The sequence below is a fragment of the Sylvia atricapilla genome, chromosome 2, assembly GCF_009819655.1.
Source record: "Sylvia atricapilla isolate bSylAtr1 chromosome 2, bSylAtr1.pri, whole genome shotgun sequence".
NCBI lineage: Eukaryota > Metazoa > Chordata > Aves > Passeriformes > Sylviidae > Sylvia > Sylvia atricapilla.
The window spans coordinates 31,711,154-31,724,789 of NC_089141.1; the positions used below are offsets into that span (position 1 = coordinate 31,711,154).

The following is a 13,636-nucleotide window of genomic DNA, read 5'->3' on the forward strand; positions in this document are numbered from 1 at the left end:
GATCCTTTAAATGGGCTATGTGAAACATCTGGATTGTAACTTGTTTCCAGATCATTTATACAACACTGAGAGGGCATTTCCCAACCTTACACAGGTGGCTTTGCTGCCTTTGCTTTTCCTCCCCACTGCCTCCGTGCCCCATGACTCTTACCATTCCCTTCAGCTGTTCCAATGCCCAGCCCTATTTCAAACTTATTCCCTCTCTCCAACTTCTCTTCACCAGCCCCCTTAGCCTCCCAAATTATGGTTGATAGCTGTTTTTTGTTGCTGTTAGCAGTATGGCCTCAAATCCTTGGTAATGAGCCTGCAACAGTTTATTAGCATATGCTCAGCTTTGTTCCTCACTAGTTTCGTGCCTTAGATGGGCTGATTTTTAATAGACCTGAAATTCAGCCAAAACACCTGGCTTAGATGTGAAGCTGATTAATAGTGCCCCCAGCTCATGGCTCTCTGAATAGTGTACAGTAGCACGAAGCAAGGAACAAGGGTATGGATGCCAGCAAATCACCATGGTGGTGTGACAGGCACCTCACAGAGTGGAAATGACACTGTTGCAAGAAAATGATATACATAATAAATTACAGAGGTCATGCTGAGGCGAGGTTTTCAGTACTATACAATATATAGGGGAAGAAACAGATCTGTCAGCTTGTTTGTCCTTCCAGGATAGCTGAATACTAGCGAAATACTGTCAATTTTAGGGAGCTTGTGAATGCAAGATACAGCATTTTCACAAGAACTTTTCACAAGGGGAAAGAATGTTGTTTAGGTTTGTTGCTTCACTAAATATAGGACTCCTATCTCTGCAGTAGTTTCTCTGTGGATACGTACTGCTCTCTCCTTTCATTCTCAAGCACACTCAGGCACACAAACAAAAACAAATGAGTTATAAACTAATCAAACTTGTTTTCTTCAGGTTGGAGAGGAAAAGAGATAATATTTTGATTTCAATTTCCAAATCTTTGGGAGGTGCTCAGATATTATCTATCAAGCTTCTTGCTGTAATGGCATCAAGTGTCTCCCAAGCAATTAAAAAGCAACAAGCAATTATCAAAATATATTTTCCCATCAGTTCTCTTGTCCATTTCTGCTTACGAACAAGCATTACAAGCAGTATTTTGAACTGTGGAGTAAAACTGTGAGCTTTCTGGGAGCAAGAGGAGCTGTAAAAAAGGCAACATTTATTTTTGGTTTTGGACCTCTAAGATCGAGGTCATTTTTTGTTCCCTTAGGAAAGAGATTTTTTTCCAAATCTGGTCTCAGTAACTCCTAGAGTCACAAGCTTCCTCTGTTTGGATAGTTTCACTGTTCCTGGAGGAAGTGATGGGCATCATCAAAGAACTGATGGAGCCTAATTCACTCAGGCCAATTCAATGGAATTTCTCCAAACAGCAGCTTAAAATGGGGGGTTGAAATTCAGGTCCTAGCTGAAGTTAGCATAAAAAATACCGATGTGTGTTGCTGTATCAGTAGCCTATAGCAGCCTATAGCAGCCCCTACGTTTTCATAGCGAGAAGCTTTATGCTAAAACTGTCTTATGCCAGAGTCTGCTACTGTATGCATCAGTGATTTATTTCCCCAGCATGGATATTTGGGACTCCTAAAGCAGTCCAGAAGGAGCCAAGAGATACAAATACAACAGTATCCTCAAAGAGCTTGGCATTGTGAAGGAAGCAAGTTCTACATGTTGCAATCTTTCCTTAAACACACACACACACAAATGGCATTATTTGGGTTCAGCTTTCACCAGATGTTCTTCCTCTGACACCAATTTTCCTTACGCATTATAAACAGATAATCCTACTTACACATCCTGTCAAGCAGACTGAGCCGAGTATCATTTGTATACTGCTTCTCTTTAAGTTGCCCAACAAATATTTCAGCGGCTCCAGGGATGGGGAACACTTACAAGACAGCTCCTCAGGAGGCAGTTCTGGGAGAGGAAGAGCTTTGTGTGCTGGAATCCTGTGTTTTTGCTGTTAATCACTGCTGTGTGTTTGGGGAGGAGGAGAAGAGCCCTGTAGCAAGGAGCGATGGAAGTCGCAGCAGCGCTTCGGCGCCGGGCGGCGGGAGCTAAGGAGCCCAGGAGCTGCTCCTCACAGTCTGTCCCCGGGATACCCGTGACCAGGTTCACAGCTGCAGGTATCAGCCTGCAGAAAGGCACCTGAAGGAACAGTTTCTAATTTTTATGAACGGAAACCAAGTAACTTCGTACAAAATCCCAGGCTGCTAAGGACAGAGCCACCGAGTGAGTCCAAAAAGCATTAGCTGACTAGCAGAACAGTGGGAGGCTAATCATGAAAGACCTGAAAACCACCAGTGCTTTTGTGCTGGCCGTGATGTACATTCGAGAAAGTTTTGGCGAGCTTTCAAATAAAAATAACTCCGAAGAGAAGCCCGATAGCAGCAACCAGCCGGCTCCGAACCCCTCGCTGCCTAAGAACAGATTTTTTTTCCCTTTGAGCTTTCTCTAGCCTAAGGAGTTCCCACAAAAACTTTCCAGGCTGAGAAAGACAAAACTACTTCCTTCAGGGGCGGAGACACCCCCCACTCGCTCCACAGAGACTTTACTCGGCGCTGAAGCCGAGCAGGGGCTCACCGACTCTCCCGCGGGGAGCCTGCCCAGAGGAACGGGAGGCTGCCCGAGGGGAAGGGCCCGCAGGGGCAGGGCGGGGGGAGCGATCCCGGGGGAGAGGAGCGATCCCGGGGATCGAGGCGATCCCGGCCCGCGGAGCCGCTCCCGCCCCGGCGCTGAGGGGGCGGCGCGTGTCAGGGGGCGGGGCGCCGGGCGGCCACGTGACGCGGGAGAGGCCCGGCAAGGCCCGAGGAGGAGCTCGGCCGCCGCCATTTTCCTGCGGCGCCCAGTGCGTGTCCCTGTCCCCGGCCGGGCGGGCGCGCAGGGGGAGGGGACGGCGGCCGGGGGAGGGGGGTGGGAGGAGGTGGAGGAAGAGGAGGAGGAGGAGGAGGAGGAGGGGTCCCTGCTCGGGTGACAGGTCCGTCCCTGAGGGCGGAGCGGGGGCCGCCTGCGGCACGGCGGGGTGAGGAGCCCGCGCAGCTCCGTCCCCCCGGCGACTCCTCCCGTCCCGGCCCCTGAGGAGGGAGCGGAGCCGCGCTCGCTTCCAGCGCCGCCAGCGAACCCGCCATGTCCGGCCAAAGCCTCACCGACCGCATCACGGCGGCGCAGCACAGCGTGACCGGCTCGGCCGTCTCGAAAACCGTGTGCAAGGCCACGACCCACGAGGTCATGGGCCCCAAGAAGAAGCACCTGGACTGTGAGTACCGGGAGGGGACGGCGGCCCGAGGGATCTCCCCGAGCGTCCTGCCGAGGAGCGGGATTGCCCGGCCTGCGCCGGGGTCCCGCTGCGGGGCTGCCGCCCATCCCACCGGCCTCGTGGGGACGAGAAGCCTCCTCAGGCGGAGGAGCTCAGGGTTTCGGCATAGGGCATACCCGGAGGGCGGGGGCGTAGGGTCGGGGACGTGGCGATGGAGAGCTTGGGAGAGGCTGCTCAATGTATCTGCTCTCCTAAAGGGGCCTTGCCAGCTCTTCCTTATGCACAGGGCCCCGGACAATGTAAGCCTCTGAAGGACAGGACTTGCCCCATACCCCTTTCTTCGGGAGAGAGAGAATCACGAAGGCCAGGCAGAGGAATGGGCTGCAATTTCCTTACTAATTGGTCTCATTTGCGTTGTGCTAGGGCAGCACTCCCCCGTTCTCTAGAGGAGGTGCAGGAGTTTCAGGAAGGAATAGCTGATCAGTTATCTCAATTATGTTCCAGGTACTCTACTAGGAAAAAAAAAATCCTTCTTTAATAATCAGGTAAATCTTCTGTGTAGGAAAATTTGTGAATAACTGTTTGAGGGGCAAATCTCTGTCAGTAAGGATGTTAGTCTTCTTTCTTGTCTGTCTCATTCACTTGGGAAGGCATGTCTAAGACCATTTCCTTAGAACTTTAGTTAACATACCATACAGATTCTGGCCATTTTTCAGCTTCTGTTAAGGACAGATGGAAGGTGGGAAAGCTTAAAAAGGTTTTCTATCAGCTGTGATCCATCCAGGTGATTATGAAGAGAATGATGAATACCAAAGTTCACGTTAGCGTGTGTCCCACTAAGCTGTAAGGTCACAGGGCTGAGGAAGTTATTGGTCTAAATACCTGATTGCCTTGCATCTGTTTTATTCTAGGCCTTTTAAGGACAGCTCCTCCACTCCCTTTCACTTTCACAAAAATATAATAAAAGATACTGGGTAGATGTGTGTGTCTATGCCTTCTATATATGTGCTTTCTCCCTTCCTCCCACCCACGTCTGCAGGAGGTTGAGCCTTCTGAGTCTCGAGTTTGTGCCTTCTGAATTGCTCTGTATCCAAATGAGAACACCAGATGATAGTAGTAGGATTCATTGTACTGTAGCTCTTTCTTCTTTCCACCAAAATGTGTGCATGTAAAGGGTTTAAGAAATTCTTGTTCTGCAAGTACCTGAGAGCAATGTGATTCATTTTTTAGGGTAGCCCCAGAAGAGCTGCCTCTGTCTCTTTCTGGTATTTGCTCATTCATTTTATCTTTTGGCTGAAGATGATTGTAACTGAGTGGTCTTGTTATTTTTGGTTAGCTAAGGGTGTCAGAACACTGAGGAAATCTTTGGGCTTTGAGTAACTTATTGGCAGGTAGAGAAAACACCTTGTCATATGGCATATGTATGAAATCAGGATGTTACTGGATTTCACACAGCAGAAGTGAGGCTTTCTGGAACAAACTTTGTCAGGTTTAACCTGTAACGGTGCTAAAAGTCCAGTTTCAGTAATGAGGCATTTAGAAGCTGAATTATTTTATGCTCTAAGCTTTGTTGAGAAGAATATGAAGCTGGCCAGAAAACTGCTCTTTGGGTGAGGGGGTGTGTATGTGTGAAAGGGTGATGTCCCGAACAGGGAGACAACCTAGTGACCAGACCTCCAGTCTGCTGCTGCAGAAAGGTGCCTGGACTTTCTTAGAAAGCTGTCTGGTAGTTGCTGTATGAGAAGACCAATTCTGTGTTTCCTTTTTCTGCCCTAGACTCTCAGGTGTTTTAGTTGCTCCCTCTCTCTGAGAATTGTTTTATCAAAGCAATGCAAACTTGTTTTTTTGTGGTTTTTTTGGTGGTTTTTTTTTTTTTTTTAATTAGTCTCTCTTTTTTGGCGATTAAAATAGATCGTGGCTAGATGTTTTGTGTGCTACCCTGATATGTTTGTTAGAAGTCTCTGTTCCTGGCATCAGGAAATGACACATGGTCTTGTATTTTGAACTTTTTCTTTGTTCATACCTTGTATGGTTGTATGCTTTAAAATAAATATTTTTTACACAAGCTGTGACTCAAGCCCCATTTCTAAACTATTTGTATATATCTTCCTTTTGCAACAAACAGTTTAACTTGGTAAGTCCTGTGAACTGACATCTCATTGCAAATGACAATTAATATGCCAGTCTCTAGAGGCAGAATGCTGCCTTAATATTTTTCTGATTATTGATTATTATAATAGTACAGTTAAAACTTACTTCACTCTAGGTTGTGTCCTGGGTGAGTGGATGAGTTTTCCTATACTGTCCTGTAATGAAGTCTTAGTTTTGTGGTGTATTCTGTGACCATGACATGTGTTTTTGTTAACTGTATTTGTTGTACAAATCTCAAGATTTCTTACTGTCCTGTTACTGAAATTTTTTCTTCATTAAGCTTGAGCTGTCATGAACAGATTTAACTAGCTCAGCCTCATGCTAACTTATAAAAATGGAGGGAAGTCTGACATAGACACTTGTGAATGCAATTATTCCTGTTCTTACTTATCCTGCTCCTGACAGTGTATGGAGTTTGAAAACTGAAGTGCTCTCCATCCTAGGTTACCTCTGTTACCCTCAGTGATGGTTATTTTAATCAAGGAAGGTAGAAAGGAATTCTTTCCTTAGCCATGATGGTTAAAATGTAATATACTTCAAAGAATGCTTTCTCTCCCATTACAAAGCTTAATTGTTTGGTTTGAGGGAGAAAGACTTCTGATTTACAAGTGGACCTGGCTTATGATAGGCAGTAACATCATCTTGAAGCTGTATACTTGAATCCATGATACTGTTTTTTTCTTCTGTTTTGAAGGTCCAGCCTTACAGCTGGGTTAAGGATTCTGCTTGGTAATCTAAATGCTGCTTTTGTTATGGTGGATTACTTTTTACAGAAATCAGGTTTAATAGCCTTGGAACCCTCAAAGCATAGTTCATGAATTTCTTTTATGGAAAACCTAGTTTCACTAGGACTTTGTCCCAGTTTTTACCCCTGTCTGAGCAGGGGGAGCACTAAACTGGTTTGTGGGTTTAACTTGCACACTGAGACTGGGGCAACCCTTTCTTTCTCGTTAGCTCCATGTCCCCACGTTGAGTGATGGATAGTGATGCTAAGAAAAAAATGCTTTAGGTTGTTTGAATATAAATGGTGCTGGGAAACCTGTTGCCAGATTTCACTCTTCCTTTATATGATTCTGAGAGGGAGGTGTGCTTGTGTATGTATATGTGGTGGGTAATTAATATTAGGAATACCTGGAGTTAATGCCAAGTCGATTTCCCTGGGTTGGTTCAGCGAAGCTGCTGTAGCAGCCATGGCTCAGTAGCATAAAAATGTTTGTGTGCATGTCTCTGTTGTGGAGTGTACTTAGAAAAGCTTTATTGTGATAGACGTTTAGGGTTGGCCTCTTGAATCAGCGTGGTGTGGTAACCCTATCAGCTTGTAGCTAATGGAGTGGCCCTCTTTAAAGGGGAATGTGGATGGATGACTTGGAAGGAAGTTGTGATGCTGTAATTACCCATTCTTAACAGGAAATATCTCTATAATTAAGCCAGAGTGTAATTTCCTTGATTTCTTCTTGTAAAAGAAAAATGTGTATTTTTAAGGAAGAGGTAAACCAGAGCCCTGCTCTGTGTTGGGTGCATGCCTTTGAGAAGCTGTGTAAGTGAAAGTAAACTTGAAGGACCTTGTTGGGAACTTAATTCCTAAGTCACTGGTGTCAGCTACTTTGGTTTTTATAGAGGCTACACCTAGGACAGAGGAAAGCTCAGCTAAAGACTTGCTCCATGTCTGTGCTGGGGACGACTTCTATTTCAAAATGAGGTGCTACAAAGCAGGTAACTTGTGGAACTGAGGAACAAGGATTATTTGCTTTTCCCTGCATCACCCAAGAGATTTGTAGAAAAGCTGGGAAAACCAGAGTTGTAAGTGTTCAGTTGCCTTTACATGCTAAAGTGTAACTGGGTGATGAGGTGAATTGACTCCTGGTTCTGTGGATACTTCTGTGTGCTCCAGTAGAAACAGATTATCCATGTTCTTTTTATGGTATTGTAGCACTTCAACAAACACGTTTTGTCTCTGCGTTTGGCAGAATCACCTGAAGTTTCTTGCAGCTTTGCTTCCCATTCTGTAATTGACTTAAATTTCTGGAGACAATCCATTGTTATTTTTGCTTAGAAATGTTCTTTGTAACTGTAATTATTTCAAATACAGGTAATTGCCTTTTTACAACTTTCTTTTGAAGTATTCTGTTTTCTGAGTTTTCTCTCTGACTCTTTCAGCATTTCTTTCTTTAGCCAACTTTCTGACTTTTTTACTGGAATTCCTTTGGAATATTTGTTTGTGCCTTTTAGTAGAGTATTAGAACTGTCATACTCCTCCTGGCTGCCAGAGGGGCAATTTTCTACTACAGCTGCTCATTTGCAGAAAGAATAGCCATGTAGTTGTGCAGCTGTTGTTTTATTTTACTTAGCCTGAAGCAGTATTCTGCTTCAGATGAAGTAAGAGGCAGGAGCTAAGGAGGAGAAGCTGTAGGACACCTGCAGTCAGCTTCCTGTGAATCTTCATACCACCATTGTTTCCCATTAGTTGTGATTATTCGGATCTCATGTAACTTTGGGCTATAGCTCTAGTTTGAGATTTTTCTTTTTTTATTATGTTTTTTGAATGGTGCAGTCATCTCTTGCATTTTCTAAAAGGGATGCTTGGGAGAAGCATTCTTATGCAGCTCGGCCTGTTACCTAATGATCTATTTCAGTCTTCGCTTCCTAATCCTAAAATCAGTTTTTGATTTGTAGATGTGAAAGTATTAACTTGTCCCCGATGACTTGTCTCATGCAGTAATGATAGTTCGGATAATAATACAAGAGATGACTTATCCAGCCTCGAATTTACAGCTTCCCGACTTTTGTGTTTGTTGCCTCATGTAAAGTATGTGATTTGTTGATGGTGGTAGAACTCTGGGAAAGTTCACTTACAAAATGTTACCAATGTCTCACTCCTTCTGGAAAATGCAACATTATTTCTGAAGCAGAGACACCTTTTGTATTTGAAAGCTTAATTCAATCAACAGCTTTCTTCAATTGAAATTTCTCAATACCATTAAAATATTTTCATTCAAAACATCCTGCACATCAATTCATGCTTTAAAAATAGCACGTAATAGCTTTACTACTGATAGGATATGTGCATTTTTCTGTAAACTGCGAAGTAGCTGTTTCTCTAGCATGATAGAAGAAATCAGGTAAGAATTGCAAGTGACTTGTTTATAACGCCTTGAAGCCCTCTACTGGGGCAGTTATTTAATATTATCAACTAGTTTGCAATACAAATTTCAAACAATAATCTCAAGAATGTGTCCTTTTGAGTATTTTAGCAAACTCTTCTGCTGCAAACTTTGCTCTTTGTTCATAAATATGTGAATTTAACCATTTAGAGTCTCTGCTGGTTGGAGTCTTAACTCTGTGAGTAATTGCAATTTGGAGCTTAATGTTACCTTGCAAAGTCTTGGGTATGGGAGAGATTTTATTACTGATTATATCTGCAGCTGATTAAAAGTAACCAACAGGTAATTAACAAAAAAGAATGCAATCAAGTGCAAAGAAACTTGTGTTGCTATAAAATTGTTGGGTTTGGTGTTTTCCTTGCTCTTCTGGACGTTTTCTCCACTGTGAAATATGATGAGTGGGCAGGTTATGAACTCTCAGTAATTTCAAAGTAACTGTGTTCTTCAAAACTTGAAGAAGAAATATTGTTCTGCTTTGTATTTCACCCCTAGTTTATATCAGAGCTTTATCAATTGGCTGGCAGTTTCTAAACCTAAAAATAAAGTTTGTCGATTCAGTGCTAAGGTGTGGTAGTCTCAAATTTACTAATAGTAAATCTAAGTTATGAGTTATGTGTCACAAATCAAGTATTGGGATTTTAGAAATTAGGGAACTAAGCTGTATTTAACTGTGTGAGAATAACTTAATGAAGTTAAGAGTTTCATACAGATTTAGCAAATACGCTGGATTTTCTGATTGTGACTAAAAACCTCCTGTGCTATTTTGCTAAAGGAGCTTTATTAATGTAATGCTTATCTGGATCATTTGCAATATTATACAAGGGTGAATTAGGCTTTTAAAAGTTTTTACCTCAGAAGAGAGGGTGTAAATTAACAAGATCTGCATCAAAATTTGACTTGGGCTTGTTAATTCACAGAATGAAGCATATGAGAGTTTACTGGAGTGAACAGTGGTGGCATAACGGGAAGTCCTGAGACTTTTATTCAGGTCAGGACATAAATAGTCTAAATTAAAATAAATAAAAAAACCTCAGAAAGTGAGGATTATACTCATTAGGAGCTCTCCTATATACTTTCAGTCATACCTATCTTAATTTACTGAGTTCTCCTCATCAACTCCTTTTTTTCCTTTTCTCCTGAAAAGACACTTAGGAAGTCTTTACTTGCTGTCCTTTATTACTTCCTGCCAAGCAAGCAGTCCTTCAGTCATAACATTCCTGTGCTCCAGCAGTGGTGCCATTCTAGCAGGAGTGATTCTTTCGCTGATGTGGGAAGTGAGAAGTGTGCATGGGTTGAAACTGCTCTGGTATTTCACATATTTACTCTAAATATGGTGCTTGCAGTAGCTCAGCTATGCCAGTTGCTGGCTGTGTGTTATGACATCAACAAAGTGTCTCTATTTGTAACTTTCCTTGATTTTTTTTTGAGCAGTTGATTTAATAAAATTTAAAGCACAAATTGTGAATCTTTAATGACACTATTTCCTAGGTAAATAATTAGTGTATAAACAAATTTTCCATGTTAATAACTTGTAAAAAAGAACATTTTTTTACCCATTTATAAAAAGGTGATAATGAGGTTCATATAATTCCTTAAGTACTTATGTTCAGAGAAAGAAGAAAAATGAACCCAACAAAACCAAACCAACCCACTGGTGTTCATCTGCACAGTGTAAGTTTCTAACATTACCATAGTAAAGTAGATTTCAGACCCAAAGTGGGTAACATACCAAGTTTTAAATTAAACTCAGCTACAAAGCTATAGATAGAGGTAAGCATGTTTAAAATACTTATTTTAATTAAAAAATAAAATCAAGTCTTTGCCTTCAGTCTTGCAGTTAATTTACTCAGAGCAGCTCTGGTTCACCGTAATTTGTTCCTCTGTCTGCCAGATGAGAAGGTTGAATATCTTGGCTGTTGAAAGGTAGAAGTTGGTGTCTGCATGTTCCTTTGTATTCTGAAGGGCTGCTTGTAACTTACTTGGCTGTTTGGGAGTATTTGGGCTTTTCTGGGGTGGATAGTGACCTGTAAAGTGAGGGGAAGTGTTTCTGTAATTCTCTTTTTGCTGTTCAAGTGTGTGCTTTTTGTCTTGGGTTTAGTTTTATGTAGCATGTCCCTCTCTTCCCCACTCCTTCCCATATGTTCAGAAGCTGCATCACCGTTTCACCTACATTTGCTTGCAGTTGCACTTGGTTTATTTGGCTGATACCTCTACTCTTGCTGAGAAATGGGTCAATATTTAGTTGGAAATGGGGTCACACTTGAATTTGCTTTATCCCCTTTCCTTCTCTCCCTGCCCAGTATTACCATAGTAGTTTCAGCCATGATAGCAACCTATTTCAAACTTTATGAATTTTTCTGATTAGTGACTCTGTACTCTGGATCTGACCTTATTTTTAATGTTAACTATGAAACCTTATTTGAACTATTGTGATTGTTAAGTCTCCATCCAGGGAGTAGTGGTGTTATTTGATCATGTTTAATTCTGTCCCCTTTTTATTTGCCAGAGGCCATTTGTGTTCATAATTTAGCATGTATGCTGTTATGGAGAGATTAAAAATAACTTTCATTTAAAAACCAGTTTGTTAGGAGTATGTACTTGATTATGTATTGCAGTCTCATATGGTTGTAGTTCCCAAAGCAATTCTTCATTTCTGGATTGATGTAAAGCTGGCTTCATCGAGTCTTGCTTACTCATGAAATGCCTTCATTCTTCTGTCTCACAAGGGGCACTTGAGTTTAATATTTATGTAAGTGGTTATGTCAGTTTGTAAGCTTAGTGCTGAAATTCAGGTGTTTTACTTGTAATTACTTTTTATTCATCATGAACCACAACTAGTTCAAATCCTGGTTGCAGATAAAAAAGAAAAACATCTTTTTGAACAATATCCTTGTGTTCTTTTATTCTCTTGAGAAGTGAAGTTTCTTTACTGTTTAGAAATCTACTGGAAACCTTAGCTAGTTTTCAATTTTTAATTAATTCTCTGGATGTCCATGACCCTTAGCTTTCATTGATATAGCCATGCTCTGATCAGCTGGTTTTTATTCAAATGACTGAATTTGGATTTATTATCATTTAAATCAGTTTTTCTGCTATGTATTAATAACCTGTCTTAAATTCTTTAGGGATTATTTCTCTCTAGAGTGTTTGCATTACAGTTATGAGCATTACAGTCCAGAACTGCACAATAAGACTTATGGTATCAAGAATACAGGTGAGGTGGATTTAATCATAGGAATGAAAGAAAAAGAAAACCCAAATATGAACATCTCTGCATTTGTGGACTGTAGTTATTTCTAATAAGGATATGTCATGCATAGTAAGTTGTCATGTTTGATTAGCAGTTGAATGGAAAAGCTCAGGATGCACAGCTCTTAGCTGTAAGCTGTTTGACACACAGGGACTAGTACACTGCTTGTTGGGCTTTAAGGAAAAATGGTTGTCTGGATACAGACTTTTATTTTTAGGTTCTTAACAAGGAGCCAGCCCAAGCTTTCTTCCTGACCTGTTCAGTTGAAATGCTTTGCCACTATGTAACATCATTTAAGCCTATTAAATGTAACATAAATTAAGTCAATTTCCAAGCATTAAAGGTCTGGAATATGTGAAGTTTGTTTCAGTGCTGAATTTGGTGTGTAGGTGGATGGAAATCCAAAAAAGTTTTTGTGTTAGTTCGCAAGTACTAGGGAACAGCATATACATCTAGGGGCTGATTTTTCTCTTTTGATTTCCTTGGGTTTTTTTGGTTTTTGTTTACACATAGTTTGTGAGGAGACTTTCTTCATATTTAATGATCTATAAGTAAATACAGTGAGTTGGAGGAGATGCTTTTTTCCTTAAAGCTGTTAGTGGGGAGTCTTTGTAGACAGGAATTTGGTCAGTCTCTTGGTATATACTAGGGCTGACATAAGATATCTTAACACAGTTTTACTAGAGCTCCATATTTGTTTTAGCTCTTTGAGGTTTTAACCAATGAACAAGTCTTACTTTCAAATAAATGGAATAAGTAATTTTTGTCTTTTTTGAGCTTTTCTTATGAAACAGTTAAATTTTAAGGATAGAATCTGGCTGAAGGTCTTTTTCCTTTTACTGAAAACCAAAAGGCAGATGTTATTTACTACTTCTCTTGGCTTTAGTTTATCTTAGAGGCTGTTTGTGATAGGGACATGCCTTTGTTCATGGTAAACACAGAAATTCCCAGCTGAAAGCTGGGGATACTAAGTTCTTCATGTATACAACTTCCTTTACACATCCAGTTTCAGACTTGAGAGTTTGAAATTCTGTGTTGGCTCTGAAACTTTGTGAAACTTGATGGCCCCATGGTCACTAATGAAGGGCTCGGGAACAGTCTCTGAAAGTGAGGCATGAGGGAAAGAACTGATTTGGATTTCTAAAACTCAGAACAGTGTTGCTGTAAAGAGGGTGTGTTCCCCTTGGTAAGGTCCTCTGCTTTATCTGCTGAAAATTGGTGTGTGGTCCTGGAAAAATTCAGCTTCCTTTTTACTCTGCATGTTACATGAAGCTTGTTCCTGCACCATCCTAACCTCTTATCTCAGCTTTGACATGGTCTGTAAGGGATGGTTTTATTGTCTCTTTGGAAAAAGGTGCAATTCAAATGTGCATTGGAGATGTGCTGGAATGAGCCAGGGTGAGTCTTGTTTGGTCAGAGAGCTCCAAATATCTCACGGGAGATGTTAGTCAAAACTGGAAAAGGAAGTAAAAGCTAAATTAGGCAGGCATTTCCAACATTTCTATTAATAGAATGGAAGAATTTAGCTGTACTTTTGCTTGACTGCCTCCCTTCATGGAAGAGCTGCACACTCACAGTACATGAGTGTCAGTTGAAACAATTTGGTGGTGATATCTGTTTTTATGGGCAAAGAGGTAGGATTTTCTAATTTATTTATTTTTTTTTTAGCTCTTGTGCTCTGCTTTATCCAGGTTTTTAAAAGTTCATGTCAAAATCTGATCCTTTTCGGTCAAAAGAAAAGGTATGAAAGTGGCTGTCAGTAACAGATCTCCTTAAATTAGTTCACCTACTTTAGGTGCAAA

The 13,636-nt window shown here is 41.4% G+C and overlaps 1 protein-coding gene across 7 annotated transcripts in view; it reads left to right on the forward strand.

The window, feature by feature from the left end:
• Positions 1 to 2,950: 2,950 nt before the first annotated feature.
• PICALM (phosphatidylinositol binding clathrin assembly protein) overlaps positions 2,951 to 13,636 on the forward strand; it is a 66,468-nt gene continuing 55,782 nt past the window's right edge. For all 7 annotated transcript variants that reach the window (XM_066341262.1, XM_066341264.1, XM_066341263.1 and 4 more), the window contains exon 1: positions 2,951 to 3,272. In XM_066341262.1, coding sequence (XP_066197359.1) covers positions 3,143 to 3,272 — 130 coding nt within the window. In that variant the 5' untranslated portion in view covers positions 2,951 to 3,142. The remainder of the gene's footprint in view (positions 3,273 to 13,636) is intronic.